Source organism: Xyrauchen texanus, chromosome 18, assembly GCF_025860055.1.
Source record: "Xyrauchen texanus isolate HMW12.3.18 chromosome 18, RBS_HiC_50CHRs, whole genome shotgun sequence".
NCBI lineage: Eukaryota > Metazoa > Chordata > Actinopteri > Cypriniformes > Catostomidae > Xyrauchen > Xyrauchen texanus.
In genome coordinates this window covers 36,849,130-36,873,331 of record NC_068293.1, presented here as the reverse complement: position 1 = coordinate 36,873,331, position 24,202 = coordinate 36,849,130, and the positions used below count along the sequence as shown (strand labels likewise).

Sequence of the window (24,202 nt, the reverse complement as noted above, 5' to 3'; positions counted from 1 at the left end):
TGAGGATGACAATAATATGTAAACGCCACTGCAACAAAGGACCTCTCAGCACAAAGCTGAGGTAAGGTTAATGCTAAGCCCATGCTATACTAGACAGATTGACATGCACATAACTGTCTCATGTGATTTCAAAAGTCAAATTGGGGCTACCAGAGGTAAAGCAGTAAACCTTTCAAAGTTATCAAAATATTTGTGTGCGTGCGTGCGCACGTGTTGTGGCACACCTGTTAAGCCATAAAATGAAGTCCAACCAAGAAGCAAGTGTTCTCTTCTCCCTAATTAAATGAAGATAACTAACAAATATTTTCATGTCAAAAGCATAGTTTGTATGTTCACCTTGGCTGACATTAGTATCGTCTTTGCCTTCTCAGAAATACCAGTATCAATCCTGAAAAAGCTTGAGGATGTCAGCCAACCAGAGGGTACTGCGGTAACACTTGAATGTGAGCTGTCTCGACACAATGTAGACATAAAGTGGACAAAGGTAAAATAACACAGCACATCTTGCCCCTCATTTCTATATTAAATCATCAAATTAACAGCAGGTGATTTTCCTTTAAAAATGTGGGGATGTATTTTACTTCTAGAATGGAGTTCAGCTTAAGCCAGGAAAAGATCATCGTATATACTCTATTGGAAGGAAGTGCTTTCTACAGATCCTAAAGTGTGAGCTGGGAGATTCTGGCTTGTATGTGTGTGATGCTGGGGATGCCAAAACATCCTGTTCAATAGAGATCTATGGTAATAACAAAGAATCTGTCAACGTTTAGGTGGTTTTCATGCTGGGCAAGTTTTCTACAGTCCGAATCTGAGTGTGATTGTTCCCAGTGCCCCCTGCAGCACTGGTCTTATGTCAGACTAACTCATGATTCTGTCGAACCCTGGAGCTTTTCCGTCATCAACTTGTATCGTCATAAACTCCCACATGATGGAGAACACAATGCGGGTCACTATATTTATGCTTTTATTAATTTGATGTCATGCACCAGAGTGAGCAACAAAGGGCACCTCTGTGTGTCACATGCCTTGATTCAGCAGTTGTACATATTTTATTTCCTTAACAAGTGCGGACCTGAGTAAAAGTTGTTTTCTTACTCATGCAAACTGTACCACAGTTCCATTGCAACTGAGTTCAAGTAGTCACATGTTCAATACCATGGCCCACAAAACAGCTTTCACATACAAAATACTGTTTAGAATTTGTTGTGAGGCGTCCTGGACCTTTGAGCCTCTAGAATCATCACCTTTCACCCCACTAGCTACGGGCCTGTTCACATAACCAATATGTCATGTGAACCATGCTCTGTTTTGTACTAAACTGCCAGTGTGAAAGCCCCCTTAGTTTTTAATTACAGCATTTAAGTCTTTATCCTACTGGGGAAATAATTCACTCCTATTGCAACACTGCCATCCACTGGTAAAGACTTGTTTGATTTTCTGCAAAATGACAAAAGGAAAATGTTTTCACTTGCTTTGTTTTAACTGAATAAGTAATGCATCATGTAATTCAAAAAATAATCATATTCCGACAGAGAGGGTGCTTGAGATTTTGCAAAGCTTGGAAGATCTGAAAATTCAAGAGGATCAGAATGCAGTGTTCATGTGTGAAGTGTCCCTGGATGATGTTCCTGGAGAATGGTTTAAGAACAGCGAGACCATAAAACCAACCAGCACCATTAAGATTCGTCAGGAAGGTAATCCTAACACCTCTTCCATTATTTTGACTTTGTCATAAAATGTACCTCTCTGCTTCTCTCGGCGAATATCTGATTGTGACTTTCTGTACCTTGTTTTCTTAATTAGGATCTAAGCACTTCCTCCTCATATGCAATGTTAAAGGAGAGGACGCTGGAGAGATCAAGTTTGTTGCCAAGAATGCTGAGTCTACAGCTTACCTTAAGGTTGAAGGTCTGTACTTTGTGTACACTTGCTAATTTCAAATATCTAAAGTTACAAAAAAAAAGTTATATAACAGTCTGTGATTTGCAACATAGCAACCAAACATGTTTTTATTGATGGAGCAAAAATGAACAAAATAGCTGGCCAAATTACATCTGAAATGTCAGGTAGCCAATATTATCTTATTTATAACAGTTGTATAAAAGCAATATCATGCTTGCAATCATGCTGTTGTGCTGAGTATTAGCACAGCTGTTTTTATCTGCTGCCTCCTGCCTACGGCCGAATCAGTCATGTTAACATTGTTGAAAACAGCAATCTAAAATTAAATATACAACTTTGTATCTCCACAGCACTCCCAGCGAACATAGCAAAGCCACTTCAGGATAAAACAGCTCTGGAAAAAACCCGCGTTGTACTGGACTGCTCGGTGACTAATCCCCGTTGCAGTATTCGTTGGTATAAAGGCCCTAATGTCATCCTGCCCTCAGAGCGCTTTGAGATCTGCAGTGAGGGGTGCTATCGAAAACTTGTCATTCAGCAGGTGATGTTAGAGGACGAGGGCACCTATTGTGTTCAAGTTGGGAACTACACATCCTCAGCAAGACTTACTGTAGAAGGTGAGGCACATTCAGTCCAAAACGCTAGCCAATAGATCTGTAAGCTTTGAGTCATGCAATTGTTTCATTCTTCCTTGTCTGGTCAGTCAAAATTGTCACATTTAGTTTGAATAATAATAATAAGTTTTTTCTCATATAAACCATGAGGACTATTTTATTTGAAATTTTCATATTGTATGTGGCATAAATAATCTGTTGCATAGTGTACAAATCTATGATATAAATACGTTTTCCATTTCCACTTTTTTTTTCCCGGCTTCCTCTAAATATTCACCCGAAATCCAGCAACAGCGAGTTTAATATAAGTACAAATAAATCATATAAAATACATTTACATTTATGCATTTGGCAGACGCTTTTATCCAAAGCAAATTACAGTGCACTTATTACAGGGGCAATCCCCCCGGAGCAACCTGGAGTTAAGTGCATTGCTCAAGGACACAATGGTGGTGGCTGTGGGGATCGAACCAATGACCTTCTAATTAACAGTTGTGTGCATTAGCCCACTACACCACCACCACGTGTCTATAGAAGTAAGTGGAAGCACTGTCCATTGAGCCCTATTGAAATTTTGCTTCATTGAGAGTCAATGGCAGATACCTGTACCACTCATGTCAATGGCATAAAAGAAAAATGTTGGTTGCAGGGTATCTGCGGGAATCAGCACTTACAGTTATTACTGTTTGACTTTTTCAGAAAACATCAAGACCTGCACATCAATCATTATTGGGTTAAGGGCTCTACTTTCGTGGGTGCGCTAGGCACAGTGAAACATGCTGAGAGAGTGAACTATGACTTCTCATTTTCACTAATTCTAAGTGCAATTTTTGTGCAAAAGCAAAGCACGAGTGGCCACGGGCGGGAGTGTTTGCACTGTCTGTGGGTGTATGTGCTATACAGTATACTGTGGATGTACTGTATGTTAATGAAGTGCCGCAAAGTGCAATATGCTATTTTCCAGAAAAAAGGTAATTATGCCAAGACGTTTGAGAAGCATGTGTAATCTTGCTGCCAGGTCTAAAATCAGTTCCTGCATTTGCAGTTTGGGGATTCCACCAGTAGATGATATTAAACAGCTATCAATCAATTTTAAAACCATTTGTGTCAGTAAATCAATAATAATAATAATGATTATTATTTTGTATTGCGCCTTTCCAATGCTCAAGGACGCTGTACGTAAATTAAACATATATCATTAAACAGACAAACATCACAATGATAAATATCACAAAACACCATCAAGACCACAAATGAGCCAAGCCGATAGAGCCAAGAAAAACTGTGTCCAGGTGTATCTAGGGGAATTGGGGCTGTTTTAAAGGGAAAGGTGGCCACACCAAATTTTGATTCAGCTTTTTTTTATGTTTACTGGACTTTGTAAATTGATGTTGAAATTGACATATGAAAATAATTTATGGTATTATTTTTGAAGACCTCCTCAGTGCCTAAAACTTTTGCATAGTACTGTACGTTTACGTGAGGGACCGTCGATATTTTAAAGTGGTGTTTATAAATGGGTATATTTTATAGTGAATTTTTTTTCCCACTGTACTCTCAAAAATGTTTTGTTGACTTGTTCTTGGGCTCCATCCTATGGCTTTTGTTATCTGATCTGTTCCACGCACATGCACACTCTTCAAAAGCCAAGATATACTATGCCACTGTGGCAGGGCGGAGGGCGGGGCCGGGTCGTGATCCTACACACCTGGTCCTGTATTAGGCTAATCAAGCCTCCGAGGTATAAAGGTCGACTGCAGGGTCGACCAATTATTGTATCAACCGATTATTCTGAAACACATCAGCATTTTGATGTTATTGTGATTAATTGCGTAGCCCTGAAGGATTGTGTAATTACAGTAATGTGAAAAAGTATATGCCAACTTCCTGATTTCTTCTGTTTGTGTATTTTTCATACTAAATAGTTTTAGATCTTCAAATGAAAGATAACCAGAGTAAACACAAAATACAGTTTTCAAATATATATATATATTTTTTTTTACTGAAGCAAAAAAATCAAATATCTCTCTCTCTCGCTCTCTCTCTCTCTCTCTATTTATATATTAGTTGTGATGTGAGATTCAAATTTTGATACTTGGGTTCATTGAGGGACTCTTACACCTCTATTACACAAGGTGCAAACATTCACTGATGCTCAAGAAGGCAGCACACTAAATGCATATTATACTTTATGTAAATACCTGCTAGGTAGAATCTGAAGGTTAGTACTAAATAAAAATAAAAAATCTTTTATCTCTTATACTTGTATAAATTCTGAAAGGGGTGTTAAAACTTGCGAGACAAAAGGGGAATGCAAATTTGTGAACTCCACTATACCGTAAATATTTTAAACACTCGATTAATGAGCTATCAGCTGTCTTTTCTTTGATTTTCTATTCCGTTTTTGAACAACAATCTAAATCAAACAATGCTGTGATGTGGCAACTAAAACAGCCATTTGGCTCCTAAATGTTTCAGTTTAGGAGCCAATGACTCCTTAGTAATTTTTTTAGTCTGGAGCCTTGCAGCTCACGAGGGTCGTTACACTCCATCAACATTTGTTTTGTTGGGCAGTATTTTAATAAATAAATAAAAACATTGAGGAATCAAATGTTTACAGACTTTACTCTTTTAACGTGTCACTACTCCAGCAAAACGTTACTGGAGTGATGAGAATAATGCTGTCACTGATGTGATAATGCCAGTAGTTCTCTCACTGACTGCAAATGTGCTGGGACGGTTAATTGTGCAACAGGAAGATTGCAGCACATCTCAAAGCTCGCAATAGATGTGTTCTGCATCGTTCTGTCATTCCGAGTTCATCCTTCCAATGTAGCTTGGCAAGACTGGTCTTCATTAAAATGCAACCGCATTCTTTGCATTGCGAAACACCCATGATCTTAGAAAATCCAGTGTTTTCTTCCCGTCGAGCACTCTTCTAATATCTTCCTCTGAAGCGCATATTCTATCAGCCAGAATCAAAACATCAGTATCAGGATCAAAAGTTCCTCTGATTCTCAAATCATGATGGTCACTCCGAGACAATCAAAACAGGTGATCCAGGCCATTTGAAGTGTCAGGGGATTGCTGCTCGCGCTGGATCCACACAAGCGCGTGAGTGCGACCAAATTCTTTCTAGCAAGTCAATCCACTGTCGGCCATGTTTGGAGTTGATTGACAATTGATGTCTGTATCTAAAAGTTGATTGGCTCTTTTACCTGTAAGGCAGGACTTTTTATCCACATCCATTGACCTTTGGCTGCAGTAGGGCATTCTAATTTCTCATGCTTCTATTAATTTTAATAGAAGTAGCCGGTCTCTGCTAAATATTCTCTGGTGCAACTTCACGCGTGCTATAAGAAATGTCTTATTCACTATGCACTGTATGTACAATTGGTATGATTCTGTATTTTTATTTTTTTTTTGCTGAGTGGTGGTGGCGTAGTGGGCTAAAGCACAGAACTGGTAAGCAGAAGGTTGTCAATCGATCTCCACAGCCGCCATCAAGGCACATAAATCCAGGATGCTCCGGGGGTATTGTATCTGTAATAAGGGTACTGTAAGTTGCTTTGGATAAAAAGTAAATGGACATGCCATCCATGGTTGCTGGACTACTCTGTATACTATTTTTCCTTCTTCCTAATTGTGGCAGAGAGAGATCGTTTATGGATGTGTGTGTGTGTTGTCTTTTGTTTAAGTTGAGCCTTAAAATATTATTTATATTGTCAAGCCGGTTCTCGCCTCCTCCGTTGCATTGAACTACGTTACACTGGTGCCGAAATCCGGGAAGGAGGAGGGATGTCCGTTGCGGAGTCCTCGACACTGCCGTCCACCCGGGGGAGTGCCGCTGCCATCCGCCGGGGGAGGGAGTAGCCTGACCACCAGGACGCGGTGAACGGCCGCCGTCCATGAGGCGACTGGTCTCCCCGACTGCCTGGAGCGATGGAGCCGCTGCCAGGGGCGGAGGAGAGCACTGCCATCCCCCAGAAACGCGGAGGGGTCAAAATTGGTCCGCCATCCGCGAGGGGAGGAGGGAAGTGACTCCCCGACTGCCTGGAGCGGTAGGGCCGCTGCCAGGTGCGGAAGAGTGTCCCCACGAGACGCCGGGAACGCGGAGGGGCGTTCTGTCCGCCGGGGGTCGTGGGTCTGACTCCGGTGACTCTGAGAGGGTGGAGGAGTGATCGAAGACCATGCAACGTTGTATCAGAGAACCGGCGAGTACGTTTTTTTTTTTTTTTTTTCATCTGTGATTTTACACACCCGGTCCCTTATCAGGCTAATTAAGCCTCCGAGAGGGATAAAGGCCGATGGCAGACGGTGGTGCGACGAGAGAGAGAGATCGTTTACGGACATGTCCGTCGTGTGTGTGTTTTGTCTTTTCTTTAAGTTGAGCCTTAAAATATTATTTCTATTGTCAATACAGTTCTCGCCCCCTCATTTCCTCATTGAACTACGTTACACGAATATATTAACAATTTCTTCATGCAAATAAATTACTAAAGTTTGATGATAAACAGAAATCAGAAGAAACTGCTATCTACCATTTAAAATACAGTATAATTTTTTTGATAATTTTTTAAAAAGTTAATTTTGTGTGAAATTAAGCACTCAAAACAGGTCTGACAACCTTATTCTGCTGTGTGTATGTGGCCTGAGTTACACTGTCACTAGGCAACCCAAAATGACAACATGAAAAAAAAGTCTTTACAGGATGATTCTTTTATGATACTGTTGGAGTTTGAATGAGACACCTGTAATTAAAATGATCCATACAATTTGATCCAATACAATGTTTGCTTAGAATCAAATTTATGCCTAAAATGACTATGGTATGTTTAATACAAATCATGTATTCATTGAAGAGATTAGGTGATCTAATTTTCAATATGACAGTAAGGTAGCATTTAAAGCTGTAATTATATATATTAAATCGCAAGACTGTAGTCCATCCAAAAATCTATGTATAGATGCAGGCCGGGGTCAGTAAAGTTTTTTTTTTTTTTTTTGCTGTATAGCGGCATAGCAATTTGGTAATTATCAAGTCATTTTTCATTGAATATATATATATATATATATATATATATATATATATAATATATAATTTACAGTCATAAATAATTATACATTTTATCAATCGCAGTATTATTTTTTTTTACGTTTAACGTTCATTAATGTTTAACTTTATTTTGCTGTATTTTGTAAAATAATTTACCACATCCCTGAGAAACAGCCACTCACTGGAGTAAAACAATGTGACAACTAGCCCCTGGCCCCCAATGGAAAACTAAGGGTTGCTAATTTTTTGCTAGTTTTTCCAGCCAGAATTGCTTGTGTCTCTGGCAACACTGATGACAAGCTTTGCGGGATGCTGCGGTTCAGAGATTTATTCTCAGCTTTCATAATCCAATATTTTGCATATTTGGTGCTTTTAATAGTTGCAAAAACAGTTTTGAGTTTAGTTTATTGCGTTCATTTTGAAATTTCACTGTTTGAGTAGTGTTTTGGGCCCCTTTGAGAGCAACATTGCAGACACCAAAAATATAGGCAATTTTTTTGTGCTTCCCAACTCTGAAAAGCACTAGTCGCCAAGCTCTTAATCAACTTTCTCACACAATTATCCTTAAATGAAGTCCACAAAGCCAATGTTTCTGGGCGCAAACATTTATCAGTCACAAAACCATGTCACTCACATGGATAGTGTCACAAAGCATAGTCTCGTGTGAATTGCCTCGCTTTCACATTCAGATTTAAATTAACGTATTTGCCGCTCATTCGACGCCTAGTACAAAACTAAAGCTTCTTAACATGTTTATAACTAAACGTCTTAAGCCATGTATTTATTCGGAACAATTTTTTACCCAATATAACCTACTATGGAACACGAGGGCCACCCAACTTACCTTCAGCAAACTCTGCAACTGTGAATGTGAGGCACAGGCAGGACTGTAGCTTGTGGGATGAATTGTGGTAATGATTCTAGGGGCCCAAAGGTCCAGGGGGGCCCACAACTAATTTAAAACAGTATTTTTTAATAGGTAAAGGGCCCAGAGCCATATACAGTCAGGGGGCCCAGAAATCTTTGCTATGGCCCTGGGCACAGGCTCTCACTCCCAAATTCCATTACAGTATCCGGCCAACTGCGCTATAACCATTTGTGCCGGAATATACCAAGAACTAATTTACATGTACACTTACTCTTGCTAGCAAATGAAGCAGATTGCTTAAAAATCAGTTGCATACTTAGTTAATATCAGACATATGTTCAAATGGAGTCCGCTCTTTATTAATTTGCACAATTAATTATAACATTTGTAATTTACACCCCAAGTTAGAGGCAAAGGCCAACTTATCGCTTCATGTCTATGACTTCTAGTGGTAGATTTTGGAATGGTGTTTGTGTCTCTTCTGAAATGTTATTGACAAATGAATGTAAAGGGTAAAGGGATTGTGGTATACATTGTATTGTTGCAATAGAAAAAAAATATATTATTTTAACATCATGTGCATTGGTCTCCCAACAATATTTGTAACAGCTCAGTCCATCCTGATTATGAGAGAGCTGGAGGATGTGGATGTTACTGCTCCTGAGGATGCATGCTTTGCATGTGAAGTCTCTTTACCTGTGGCCAATGCTCCGACTTGGACCCTGAATGGCGAAACACTGCATCCTGGTCCTAACGTCATTATAGAGAAAATGGGAACTGTTCATAGGTTGACTCTTAAACAGACATCTGAGGACATGTGTGGTACTGTGTGCTTTATCTCAGGAAAAGCCAAAAGCACTGCAAATCTCTGTGTCAGAAGTAAGTCAAATATTTTGTTGCTCTAGCTGTTGTTATGCTTTCTAAAGTGTGCAAATCTTGTTTAACAAGAAATGTAGACTTCTGTATACCTGTTTTAAGTTTTGTTTTAAATTATTATTTTTAAGGTGTTTATGTTAGGAGTACCAATGTGCATATTTATATATAGACATTTAGTTTCTAAAGGGATAGTTCATCCAAAAATGTAAATTCCCTCATCATTTACTCATCCTTATGCCATCCCAGATGTGTATGACTTAACACAAATTAGGATATTTAGAAGAATATGTCAGCTCTGTAGGTCCATACATTGCAAGTGAGTGGGTGCCAAAATGTTGATGCTCCAAAAAGCACATAAAGGCATCATAAAAGTAATCCATAAGACTCTAGTGTTTTAATCCATATCTTCAGAAGTGATATGATAGGTCTGGGTGAGAAACAGATCAATATTTAAGTCATTTGTTTGTTAGAAATTCTTCTCCCTGCCCAGTAGGTGGTGATATGCATGAAGAATGCGAATCAGCAAAAACACAAGAAGAAGAATGTGAAAGTGAAAGTGACAGTGGAGATTGACTGAGCAGGGAGGAGAATTCATAGTAAAAAATAACTTGCAAATGTATCTGTCTCTCACCCACACCTATCATATTGCTTCTGAAGACATTGATTTAACCACTGGAGTCTGATGGATTACTTTTATACTGACTTATGTGATTTTGGAGCTTCAAAATTTTGGCACCTAGTCATTTGCATTGTATGGACCAAAAGAGCTGAGAAATTCTTCTAAAAATCTTCATTTGAGCAGATGAAAGAAAGTTGTACACATCTGAGATAGCATGAGGGTGAGTAAATGATGAGAGAATTTAAATTTTTGGTGAACTATTCTTTTAAGCATGTTTATAAAGTAAGGTTCAGGACTGATTACCTGCTGACTTATTTATCTTTTTTCCCACTTTTTGCAGGTAGCCATCTGTAAAAAACAATCAAAACAACAACTTGTAAGTACAGACAGTGATCAATACCGAACTACGCCACCATTTCTATACAAAATGGATCAAATGAAATGATGACACCATCAAGTCTCTTTTTCTTTGAATGTGTCTGAATATGCTTGTCTGGGTTTTCTTTTTCTTTTGGAACTGTCAAAAGTCAGCTTATTCCCCATTCTATACATTGACCATCCAATATAGAGACATTTCTTCAATTCTAATGTAGTCTAAATCTTTTATTTAAAAAAAATGCAATATGTAAATTACATAAAAATGAACAGCACCAACCCTGACAGCCAGACATGTAATTCATCCGTTTAGTTACAACTTGTATTTCTTGCACATTTAATTTGGTATTTGAAACTTGTGTACTATATTCTTGTATAGATTTTCTGTTTATTAATTGTTGTTTTGTGGGATGCAGATTAAAGTGAGGAGGTTTATTGAGGAGAGTGCATGTGATCAAATGTGCAGGGCCAAAGATGATCACAGGAGGTCATATGTTTCAGCATATCTAACTAATAAATTGAATGAATGAAAAGAGTAGGGAAATTTTTATTCAATTCAATTTATTTGTAATTTACAAATAAATTGAAATGCTTTCAAGAGTAATATTTTAGTTGTTTGCTAAATTCAAATATTAAAAAAAATACAATCCTATAGTGATCAATACGATCCCTTGTTTATCAATATCTTTCAATAAAATAAGCTTTACAGAGCATGCTTCCAGTCTTAACTTTTCTTTATGTTCTTCTGCTATTTGAAATGAATCATGATATTAAAGGGATAGTTCACCCAAACATTTTTATTCTCTCATAATTTACTCACACGTCATCCCAGATGTGTATGGCTTGCTTTCTTAAGCTGAACACAAACAAAGATTCTTAAAAGAACAATTCAGCACTGTTTGTCCTTACAATGCAAGTGAATGGTGACCAAACCTTTGAAGATCCAAAAAGCACATAAAATCAGCACAAATGTAACTCATACAACTCCAGTGCTTTAATCCATGGGTGCTTCTCATTTCCTAAATTGTGCATCCTTGTTTCCTCGCTCCACCATCATGTAGGGCATGCCAATTCTCTAGTCTAAAGGCACCGCGAGGGGCGAGGATCAACGATTCTTAACGAGGACGCTTGAGCAAGGAAACACCGATTTCGCTGGCATTGACCGCAGCGTAAATAACTAGAAGGTTATATAATACCAGAGTTAGTGCGAGTAGGGGTCAAATCTTTCTGTGGCAGGGAGAGCTCTCACTCCACCTGCCACGGAAAGATTAGTGATCTGGGCTTATAAACTATCACACAACCACAGGATGTACAGCCAAATTATGAGCCAATGTCTGATAATTTTGAAACGTCAGCATTTATAGTAAAAGAGTAAGTAAATCATTCACTTGTTGCTTTGTGTTGTTACATTGAAGAGACGGAAATAAAATCTGCTTCTTTCTTTATTGAGATTGTGATGATAGTCTTTTTTGTCTCCATGTAAACCTCTGTTCACATGTACCTGCATAACCTCTGATGATGCCTTTATTTATTTCTAAAGGCGATGTTTCATAAGCCATGCTGAATGTGATATATGCGTGTTTGTTTTACTATGCAATGCTAAGAAATTGAGGATGCTCACAATCAAGAACATAAGAGTAAAATGCGTTTATTAGTTTGCCTTAAGGATGCGGGTTCCCCTGCTAGAAACCCCATCAACAATGAAAACTAAACACAACAGATTGGTACCGTGTTGAGTGAGATTGCGAGCACGCATGTTTGATTGACAGACCGCGCGTGAGCGCACTAGCACTGTGTATGAACGCGAGGGGAGTCAGATACGGAGTCGTGTTACCACCAGTGCAGAGCTTGCTCAATATTGACAGCAGTTTGGTGTGAGTACATCTGCATGCACAGTGAGGCGAAGACTTTTGGACAATGGCCTGGTGTCAAGAAGGGCAGCAAAGAAGCCACTTCTCTCTAAGAAAAACTTCAAGGACAGACTGAAATTCTGCAGGAAGTACAAGGATTGGACAGCAGAAAACTGGTGCAAAGATATTTTATCTGATGAAACCCCCTTCCGACTGTTTGGGACATCTGGATAATCGATAGTCCGGAGAAGATAAGGTGAACGCTACCATTAGTCCTGTGTCGTGCTGACAGTGAAGCATCCTGAGACCATCCATGTGTGGGGTTGCTTTTCATCCAAGTGGGCTCTTTCACAATTCTGCCCAAAAATACTGTCACGAATAAAGAATGGTATCAAAACGTCCTGCAAGAGCAACTTCTCCCAACAATCCAGGAGCAATTTGGTGATGATCTGGGCATTTTCCTGCATGATGGAGCACCACGTCACAAGGCAAGAGTGATAATGTCAAATCAAATCAAATCACGTTGTGGCGGCACGGAGATCATTACATTGAAATTTTGGATCCATGGCCAGGCAACTCCCTGGATCTTAATGCCATAGAGAACCGGTGGTCAATCCTCAAAAGGCGAGTGGACAAGCAGAAGCCCACAAATTGTGATCAACTCAAAGAACTAATAAGACAAGAATGGATCGCCATCAGTCAGGATTTGGCCCAGAAGCTGATATCCAGCATGCCAGAGCAAACTGCAGAGGTTATGAAGAACAAGGGTCAACTCTGTAAATATTGACTCTTTGCATATACTGAATGTTTTTGCCAATAAAAGCCTTTAAAATTTATGAAATGCTTATTATTGTTTTCCAGTACAATAGAAACATGCGAAAAAAATTATCTACAAATTCTGAAGCAACAAACTTGTATGTCACTGCCAATACTTGGATGATATTCTCAGTGAATGATAAAGAAGTTATATTTCTGACAACAACAGTTCAATTTTAGGTTGTTACTGACCTTATTTATACATGGTTTACCAATTATTTCCCCTATACCCCATTTCAGGAACGTAACATATTCACAGTGTTGAAATGAAATACTCTCATAGGGTCACGGTTTCGAATTTCGTTTTGATTGTCTGTTTAAAGACGTAAATATTTTGTTGGAATATTTGCATGGCATATAGGATGTTATTGCAGTAAATGGAAATCAAAACAAAATCTCAAGAATGAATAGTCCAACGCTAGGGGGAGCAATTACAACTTAAATCAAGTTTTTACAGCTTGTGCTCGTCTTCTAATAGTTAGCCTAATAGTTTCCGTGAGGCAAATCTTTGAAGTTCTTAGCTTTATTTATCTTAAAACCCAGAATAGCAATAAAAAGTTGTCACTAGTGGCTGTAGAGCACATTTAATTAGGCTATGGGGGAAATTATACAAAGTAACACCTTCCAACCTAACTATCATCACATTTTCAGTCAGGATATTAGCATGAATATAAAATTAGCATGGCATGTTTTCTGGTTCAACAATTATATACTGAGGCTACAGTGCATTATGCTGCTCTCTTGGATCTTGCAATATTGAAGAATAATGCAAAGAAGTCTTATTATTCAAAGCAAACACTACCAAGACTATTACATAACCTCAGGAGGGGCCATGGGCCTGGGTTGGTCCTGTTGCATAAGTGGACTGCATGGGTGTGAGAAGTCCTGCTGAGATTGTCGAGGAGCCAGCAGACCTCTGAGAATGTACCAAGTCAGACATGTGATTCAGTAACGTGTCTTCCACTGCATCATCATATTCACATGTTAAAAGGCAGATCTCCATGTACCTGTGTAGGCCTACCCAATAAATATAGGCTGTGGATGTACTTTTTTTTCATGATATTGCAAAGGTGATTTTTTTCCATTTCCGGTCACAATTTTAAATTGTATATATGATTTATGTTAAATAGTTTAACTCTAAGGCATTAATCGAAGAATTTAAAGGATGACCAAATAACAACGTAAACAATATCACAGTACATCCAATACCATTGTAAAAAAATCCAGAATAAATTAAAGTACAAAGGAAAGAAAATATTTTCAAGATGCTTTTCAAGGATCAAATATGACTCAGGCTGCTCTTTAAGCCTTTATGGATAACAAAATCATTTTTGATTGTTTTTTTCCATGGCACAGCACTATTTTCATTAATAACACAAGTATAGATACATGGCATGCTTTTTGCCATCAGCACGTCTGCTTAAAAAGTCAAACACTGAGAATGGACAAAACAACAGTATTAAAAACCATTACATTTCCTTTCCACTCTCTCTCTCTCTCTCTCTCTCTCTCTCTCAGACACAAGAACGTCACTGCCACTACATCTCACATCAACATTGGCACCTGCAAAACAATCAACTCAGTTCGTGCTGAGCAAGTATACGATCCCCATGAGCAAAAACATCCAAATTAAATGGCACCACTAACAAGGCACATTGACAGCAAGTTAACAGGGGCTCTCCAATCCCCTGTGCTGCATGCCTAGGCCAATGCCCACATCACTTTCTCAATGAACCACAGTTTTCCCATCTAAAAGCTTAGTGATCTAATGGAGAGTTAAGGCATTAAGTTGAATGTCTGCTTCCACTGAGGGTTTGATTCCAGTATTCTTTACTTCTTTTGATTAATATATAAACAAACAAATGGCATACTGTTATGAATTTAAAACTAGACACTATCAGACAAACTGATTGTGTAAATGAGACCACTTTGACATTCTCAGACACAGTTTTGCTACAGTAAATTTAAGGCCATGGTGAAGGACCTCGCATTAGACAAAATAAAGCACACTTTATGTGATTTGAAAGGTGCATTAGCTTAACCTTAGTAGTGAAAAAGGCCACACAACACAATAGATGCAAGGCCAATTTAGCTCGATCACATCTGTTTTGTAAAACTTAAATTTGGCTGAGTGTATCATGACTCTCTTTTCCATGCCTGATTTGGAAATCAAAATGGAAAATGCAAAAAACAAATACATGATTTTTTTTTTTAAATGCTTGCTTCAAAGTCTGATAAACTATGTTTTGGCAAGATAAAAGAGACAGCATAGTTTTCTATGTGATTGCCATTTATGGTTTTGTCCCAACTTGAGCACTTGAGGTAAACTCATTTAACACAGGGAATGAGGGAAGTTTAACTCAAGATGAGGAAGTTAAAATGCAGTTTTTTCTTATAACAGATCTTCTCAAATCACTAACCAAAGAGGACAATAAACCAACTGTTTATTTTAACAGGGCTTTCCTCAACTTCAAAAATGAAAGCATTGCAAAAAAGGAATAACACATAATGAGATAAATCTCAAGAAATAATGTCCAGGTCACATTTCACCCCAAAATCAAAAAATAATTCCTAATATATATATATATATATATATATATATATATATATATATATATATATATATATATATATATATATATATAAATATATCTCAAAGGAATATATCACTCATTCATTTCCAAGACAATTTGGCACATTTCTCCTCAAAATACTACTACTTCTGATGTTTTAATTTTGCACTTTATTTCCCATTATTCCTAATGGTTATTCTAATTAGATCCTCATTACTGTAAAACAGATTTTATTATTATTAATATTAGAAATCAGCAAAAAAAAAAAATTATGAAAATAATGTCAGAATGCCCAAAAAATAATACTACTAATAATAATACAAATAAATAATTTCATTATTTAAGCAACTTTCTTCTTTCTTTTTTGATTTCGGGTAAAAAATGTGAGCTGGACATGTTGACAGGTTTAGAGAGATTAACTCATTCAAGTGTTAAAACAATCAATTAACTGCGTAAATGCATTTGATAAAGCAGTCCTTCACAGTTCTGTCATTCGATGACTTTTTCTTGTGTCAAACATCCTGTGAATGGAATTCTGGGTAGGTGACGAGGACTGAGCTAGTGGCTGGTCCTGTTAGTGGGAAGCAGCATGGTGCTCTGAGCACAGCAGCCTCCCTGGCCCCATACTGACAGCTGCCCCTAGTGTCATACTAGCTATTAGTCCTCTGCTGCTTGAGCACAGTGTAGACATTATCCACTTTACTGAGTCTCTCAAAGAAAGGGATGAGATCCAACAGCTCTGTGTCAGACATGTCATCGAACCAGGAGGCTACAGGTACCTAAACATGATGGAGAAACAGAACAGAAGAGTTACAACAGACTGTGTTTTCATTAAATGTAACTACATTGATGACTTATCCTAACTGGATAAAGCATTAAAAACAAACTGTTTGCTTTATATAAAAAAAAGAATGACAACTAGGACAATGCAGCAAATATAAGACAAATTCTGATACTGTTAAAAAGGAATAGTTTACCCAAAATGAAAATGTCATTATTTATTCACGCTCATGTCATTCAGAAACTGTATGCGGTTTTTCATCTGTCGAACACAAAAGGAGAAATTTTAAAGAATCTTCATGCAGGTCTTTTCCATATGGCAATCATTCATTATAACCACTGCTGTTAAGATTAAAAAAATTATAAAATGACCCCACCAAAACTGCACCATAAAAGTAGTCAGTATGGCTTGTGTTCTCTAAATTCATTCATAAATTGGACTGAATCTGACCAGTTAAACTCAATTAATTATTTGGATGCAGCAGTTCTTGAGTTAACGGCAGTCTTACATTTCCAGTCCTCACACAAAACCTTTGTGTGGCCTCAAAAACTTGGAAGGGAATACTTTAAATGGTGCTTTTTTTTTTGTCATTTTTTGTCACTTTTGGAAGTTTTTGGTGACCAAAACATTGAAGCTCAAAAAAGCACATAAATCCATATGACTTCAGAAGGTCTGTTCTCAGCTGATTGGATTGTTTCAGAAGACATAGATTAAAACATTAGAGTCATACAAATTACTTTTATGCTGCCTTTATGTGCTTTATGGAGCTTTAAAGTTGATCACCATTCACTTGCATTGTATGGACCTACAGAGCTTAGATATTCTTATAAAAATCTTTGTGTTCTGCAGAAAAAATGTGTCCACATGTGATGGGATGGCATGAGGGTAAGTAAATGATCAGAGAATTTTCATTTTGAGGTGAACGATTCTTTTAAGGCTAATGGCACTGTATGTACTATATTGTTAGATTCCAAGGAGTAGTAACTGCAAAAGGACAAAGAAAGGCGATTATGCCGAGACATACAGCATTGTCTGGGTGGAAGATGTAGGAGGCTGGTGAGTTGTCCACAATGATGACTTTGTTTAGATCCCTGCCTAGACGGCTCAGGTCTTTGACGTAGTTTCCACGGTGGAACACACAAGATTCCCGAAAGAGCCGGCTTCTGAAAGCACCCCACTTGTCCAGGAGGTCTGAGACGGGATCAGCATACTAGAAAAAGAGAACGCCAGTAATGTGACAAATGTGGTTAGATTGCAAAAGTATCAACAAAAAAACAACGAATCTGTCATACGTCCAAATGACAAGGTTCCCACACATTACCCAACAAAGAATTTCTTTGACCAAGGACTTTTCCAGATGTTTGTGATTGCTGGATAAGGAATTTTTTAATTATTATTTATTGAAATGCTCACAAAGAGCACTTCTTAACTGAAGAAACATTTTAGAACTGGGTAACCAGAAAAAAAATTATAGTGACTATAAAAATGTCCATGATTTTAAAGGCCTGGACAAGTACATTTAAAAGGAATAATTATCCCCAAAACTGAACATCTGTAATGACATACATTTCTATCTATTACTTAAGTCTGGTATTTGTTACAAAAGGAATATATGGGCTACTAAATATTTGTAAGACACTTTTATGGTGCTTTTGTGTACATTTTGAAGCATGAAAGCTCTTGTATTGGGAAAAAAAGCAACCAGTACATCATTCAAAATTTCTCCATTTGAGTTCTATGGAAGAAGGAATTGGAACAACATGAGGGTCACTAAAAGATGACAATTTGTATTTTTGGTTATTTTTCAGGTTTTCCATGAACCCTGTGATCGTCTATACAACTAATACACAGTAAGTGACGATGTTAAAGCCTATTTATTAATAAACGCAATGTTGAATACCTTGCATGGTGCAAAAATCCTTCTGGATTTCTTACCTTGGCTAAGCTTGCAGTGAATAACACGCACTCGAACAGTTCCCCCATCCGTTTAAGGAACTCGTCGACATGAGGCCTCTTCAACACATATACCTAATAACAGAGGACTAACGGTTAAAATGTGTCATTACTTTCAATTTCGAAAGATTACATTTCACTGCTTGCATATGAAGGGGAAATGAACTGACTAAGTTAGACCACATGCATACAGTGCTTTGCACCATTCCAGCACAAGATATATTTCTAAATACATAAAACTGATATCACCCCACATCTCAGTTAACGACGAGCTTTATGTGATCGACTCTTTTTTAAGCTGTGCGATTAAACGGGAGTTTTACAGATAAAACTGTGTCAGCCAAGCACATTCATGCAGCTGGTGGTCTTCCTCCTGAGTCAAGTCATCCCGAATAGGCTTTCCTGACATCACAAGCCTATCCTGGATTACTTGAAACAGGCCAAAGCCAGAGGTTTTCCAGATGTCTTCGATCTTCTGGTGTAACTGGGGCTGTAGTTGCCCTTTAAATGGCCATGCTATCGTGCTGGCATAGAGACCAGGAGACAAGTCCTGAGAGGAGATTGATGGCCAGTGAGTTCTCAGAAGCCTGTCTGTGTTTCTCCATTTCGTCAGGAAACATAAATAGCCACCTGCTGCTCTGACCCATCAGCTGAGATTGCAATGATACTGGCAGGTAGCACACCCAGTGTTGAGCAGCAATACATAAACAGATTAGAAAAAAATCTGTTTGAAGAGTTCTATATGAGTCTTTTGGCAAATGGATCACATTTATTAATTTTATTGCCAAAGCCTCACTCTGCAGACAATTTTCCAATGGCAACCTTGTATGAGAACAGATCTGACTCACCTGATGTACTGTTCCATCAATTTCCACGGGAATGATAAAGTCAGCATTGTTCACTGGCTGAGAAGAACAAAAAAAAAACAAAGTTGATTCGAATGTTCCAGGCAGAAGAAAATAAAATATACAAAATGACAGGATTTCGGTTTATCTATCCATGAATTACGGGTATCGTATATCCAAAAATGAAAATTCTGTGATTTCCTCAATCTCAAAGCAGTATGTTAACTTTTGTCGCAGAACACAAAAAGGAGGAATTTAGAAATGTTTACACAGCTCTTGCCATAAAAGTATGAAATCCCATTTTCCCCTTGGTCAAATCAAAATAAAAAAATCCAGAACACAAGTCATTATTTTGAGACATCTCATTATATCTAAATATTTAGAGATAATATCTCTTTATTCTGAGATAATAAGGGTGTACACACACACACTCAAAAGTTTTGAAACATGACTGAAATGTTTCTCATGATCTTAAAAATATTTTTATCTGAAGGCATATGCCAAAATGTTTGAAATTAGTTTGTAGAAAAATATATAATTGTGCCACCATATTAATTTATTTCATAACAATCTAAAATTTAATAAAATATATTTTTTTAAATTGACGACTTGCACCAAATAATAAAGAAAAGCAGCCAATAAGTGCCCAACATAGATGGGAAGTCCTTCAATACTGTTTAAAAAGCATCTCAGGGTGATACCTCAAGAAGTTGAGAAAATTTCAAGAGTATGTTTCTGCAAATTCTAGGCAAAGGGTGACTACTTTGAAGATGCTAAAATATAACACCGTTTTGATTTATTTTGGATTTTGTTTAGTCACAACATAATCCCCATAGTTCCATTTATGTTATTTCATAGTTTTGATGACTTTACTATTATTCTAAATGTGAAAAAAAAAAAAAAAAAGATAATAAAGAATAAGTGTTTCACAAATTTGACCGGTAGTGTGTATGTATGTGTATATCCATCCATCCATCATAGTCATACTATATCCTATATATAGGGTATAGGGTATATATATATATATATATATATATATATATATATATATATATATGTATATATAGAGAATGTGTCTCCTTCCTGAGTGGTATGATGGCTGTGTGGTCTCATGGTGTTTATACTTGCGTACTATTGTTTGTACAGATGAATGTGGTACCTTCAGGCATTTGGAAATTGCTCCCAAGTTTGAACCAGACTTGTGGAGGTCCACAATTCATAGTTCTTGGCTGATTTCTTTTGATTTTCCCATGAAGTCAAGCAAAGAGGCACTGAGTTTGAAGGTAGGCCTTAAAATACATCCACAGGGACACCTCCAATCAGAAGCTAATTAGCTAATTGTCTAAAGGCTTGACCTCATTTTCGGGAATTTTCCAAGGTGCTTAAAGGCACAGTTAACTTAGTGTATGTAAACATCTGACCCACTGGAATTGTGATATAGTCAATTAAAAGTGAAACAATCTGTAAGTAAACAAATTTTGGAAAAATGACTTGTCATGAACAAAGTAGATGTCCTAAACGACTTGCCAAAACTATAGTTTGCTAATATTAAATCTGTGGAGTGGTTATAAAAGCTATTTGAGCTATTATCTCAAAATAACGACTTTTTTATTTTTATTTGACGTGGTGGAAACAGGCTTCCTTCCATATAAAATAGTTCCAAAAAGGAAAAACAAACAAAACAAAATAGCACCATTTAAGTAGTATAAAAATATAACCCGTTTTCTGAACCCATATGATATAGGTTTGTGTTAGGAACAAACCTGAAAAAGAGGCAAGTATTCACTTTCTTGCCCTACCCTGAAGCTCACATCTAGACCGTATTCTTGTCCATAATTTAAAAGATATTTTTTTGTATTTGGTTACTACACACACAAAATAACCGATGCCATTTTAGAATAATGTTTTTCATCTGGGCGTGGACAAAGGATAGACAGCCAGCGGTGCAGGTTATTTGTGAATAATGATTTAAATTTTGTTTACTTACACATCTTTTACATACACAAATCTGTTGAATTGCTTCAGAAGACTTGGAATATAGCGCAGGAGTCGTTATATATGCTACATTAAATAAGCAAGTCACCAGTGCTGAGTAGTAATGGATTACATGCAATGGATTAATTACATATTAATTTGCAATGGATTTTCTCAAAAACTGCAATGCCACTGATTCGAGCATCTAGGCTGTATACAATACGGAACACTAGGCACTACACACTACATTATGTATGGGTTCTCGTCAGTTCAGGCAAATCACAGGATGTCCTGGCTAATATGGGACAGTTGGCAACCCTTTGTGGAGATGATAGAATAGACTGTGCAATTGGAGATGTCTTGAGCATCTCAAGCAGTCAATCATGGAGAAAAGTGGTCCGATTTACTCATATTCAATGAACCGATTGCATTAGCGTGGTAAAGTTAGTTATAGTTTCGATTATTGATTCTGTACTTTGCTTTAAAAAGTACATGAATGCACTTTTGCAACAATTTATGAGACTGCTTTTTTTTGGAATGTTTATTTACAGTTATAAATGGTCTGATATGTTACCACACATGGATAGCGTTTGTAATGCCAAAATAGCCAGAGAAAGATAATTTATAGAGTATTTCTTTTATTTAACTTAGAAACAGACAAATAATGCATGTCTTTTCTTTAATATATTTAAGAAACATTGTCAAAATGGTATAAGCTTATCCTACTTAAATGCATGTGACATCAAATAAACAAACATTAGGTCAGAAGTAATCCAAAAGTAATACACAATCAATCAGATTACTTTAAATTTGTAATCCAAGAGATTACTTTATTCACAAATTTTTTTGTCATGTATATGTAATAAGTAACAGATTACAATTCAGACGTAAATCTACCTGCCACCGCAGGTCACTATGAAAAACTGCAATGTTTAGATAAAAAACTAAAAACAAAAAAATATATAAAACTATTAAAAAAGAAAATAGCAGCCTACTTATCTGGAACAAAATTTGGGTGAGTAAATTTCCAAATGACAGAACATTTCCTTTAAGAACATGTCGCAACTCAAGTGATCAATTTGCATTGCAGATAATGGGATAAATAATGTGTATTGGAAATTATGTGTAAACACCCAGCAGTCTCCATTTCAGCTTTCAGTTTTTTTTAGTAGTGATCGACCAACATGGGTTTTTTAATGGCCAATGCTGATGCTGATATCCAGAGAGCGGGGTGGCCGATAGGTCGATACAATGCCGATATATCACACAATTTAATATAGTATATAACAAACAAAGTTGCTAAAAAATTAATAGACTCTTATTTAGCTCTATATTTACTAAATTCACACATAACATAAACATTAGTAGTTTTATTGATATTTGCCTTTTTATCATTAGATAAGACAGTTTAAAGTTACAGGGAACTGTTGAGTAAACAGAGGGAGAATGAAACAGACGAGCACTTTAACATTATGAGCTCAAACGCATCTGCTGCAGCTCTGATATGCAAACCATTTAAATGAGACGGTGTTGCATACTGGTCTATTATTGTAGTAACACGATGAAACATAACAAAACGAACTGTGACTGGTCATTTACATGTCTCAATCACTTCACATGCAAGCAGCTGATTTTCAGCACCCTCGAGAAACAAATCGGTGAAACGGAAAATGTATCGCCTGATGCCGATAATTTAAAAATCCCAAACATCGGCCAATTTATCGGCATCTGCAATATATCGGCCGACCACTAATTTTTAGAATACTGTCATAAACTATGTGGTCTTGTAAAACCGAAAACCTCAATCTCAAATGTTGAGATAATCACATTTATATGTTATGGAGATGTCAGAACAGTGACCTACATATGCAGAAGTGGCATGAAGTAACATTATCCCGTCTTGGTAAATGCTAGATGATTATGCATGTTCTTTCAATGCTAAACTGTATGTAAAAGTTGAGCTTGACAACCGCATTTGCAATTAATCAAATAACTGCGGGGTCAGTTGTCACATGGTATGGGGTCAAATGTAACGTCTAGTTTCATTAACATTTGTAATTGCATTACCTTTATTAGGCAATATAGGACTCTTCTATTCTATTCTATTCTTCTATTCTGGATTACTTTTTAACCAGAAGAGCAACTTCTCTTTTTAAACACCATTTTAAGTGCTATAAGGTCCGATAAGTCCAAAGGTCCCAATATCCCACACATCCCAATATCCAAAACATTAAGTTTTAATAAACTCAAATATGTATCTTCTATGCTGTTATTAACAGTAATTAAACACTTCACAAATTCGTCCTAAACATAGCCTAAATGTCTCAAAATATACTGAACTAAGAATATTTTAAGGGAAAAATGTATTTCTTAAGTGTATTAATTAAAATTGTGAGGAGATTAGGTCATACTCGTGCTCTTGAGGTGAACAAGGTCAACTGTAAGTCTGGTGCTTCTGCATATGGCCCTTTTCCTGTATTACTCCAGAACACCCATTTCTCCCCCTTTGACCCTGGTTTTCACTTTCCAATTGGCTGATTCTTTGTTCCTTTGTCTGATGAAGAATATAAATAACATGCTTGCTGTAATAAACATTGAGTAGATTGAAATCTAATATACAGACCGAGTGTGTGTGTCATTCTTTCTATTCCCTTCGTGAAGTCTACAGAGATTCAGCCTCATGACTGCGCTTCACTGGGCACGAACATAGACAGACGGGACCGGGGGAATTGGAGATTGCGACCAGATCCAAAATATTCCTTACAATATTAAAACAGAAGGCTAAATTAACATTATTATTTGGAGTCCTACACATGCGTTTTGCGGTATTAACATTAACGACTGATTGATCGTTATTTACCACAATGGATAATGAAATGTCTGAAAACTGACATCCCTACTACGGAGAACATGAAAGGGAAAAATACTTCCCAAAGCCTTTTATAAAAAGTGGGTGGTCACTATTGCGCTCTATACAGATAGACGAATGTCACTGTTTACACTCCAGAAAAGAGGAACCCATTTTTTTTTTCTGACAGACTTTCCAAACTTTGCACATAACATCTTGTTGATGTCATGAACTTTAAGCACAAGAAACATT

The 24,202-nt window shown here is 37.1% G+C and overlaps 2 protein-coding genes across 3 annotated transcripts in view; one reads left to right on the top strand and one right to left on the bottom strand.

Moving 5' to 3' along the window:
- The window catches only part of LOC127658676 (obscurin-like protein 1), a 46,811-nt gene extending 34,028 nt beyond the window's left edge, over positions 1-12,783 (top strand). Inside the window, exons 17-23 of the mRNA XM_052148085.1 lie at positions 372-484; positions 588-741; positions 1,533-1,694; positions 1,804-1,908; positions 2,253-2,519; positions 9,050-9,319; positions 10,276-12,783. Of these exons, the coding sequence (XP_052004045.1) occupies positions 372-484; positions 588-741; positions 1,533-1,694; positions 1,804-1,908; positions 2,253-2,519; positions 9,050-9,319; positions 10,276-10,289 (1,085 nt within the window). The 3' untranslated portion in view covers positions 10,290-12,783. The remainder of the gene's footprint in view (positions 1-371; positions 485-587; positions 742-1,532; positions 1,695-1,803; positions 1,909-2,252; positions 2,520-9,049; positions 9,320-10,275) is intronic.
- Positions 12,784-15,617: 2,834 nt separating this feature from the next.
- LOC127658679 (carboxy-terminal domain RNA polymerase II polypeptide A small phosphatase 1-like) overlaps positions 15,618-24,202 on the bottom strand; it is a 30,731-nt gene continuing 22,146 nt past the window's right edge. Inside the window, exons 3-6 of one of the 2 annotated variants that reach the window (XM_052148092.1) lie at positions 19,132-19,188; positions 18,266-18,358; positions 17,355-17,540; positions 15,618-16,328 (exon numbers count right to left, since the gene is read on the bottom strand). In XM_052148092.1, coding sequence (XP_052004052.1) covers positions 16,200-16,328; positions 17,355-17,540; positions 18,266-18,358; positions 19,132-19,188 — 465 coding nt within the window. In that variant the 3' untranslated portion in view covers positions 15,618-16,199. The remainder of the gene's footprint in view (positions 16,329-17,354; positions 17,541-18,265; positions 18,359-19,131; positions 19,189-24,202) is intronic. The other variant, XM_052148093.1, reaches the window with a different exon arrangement.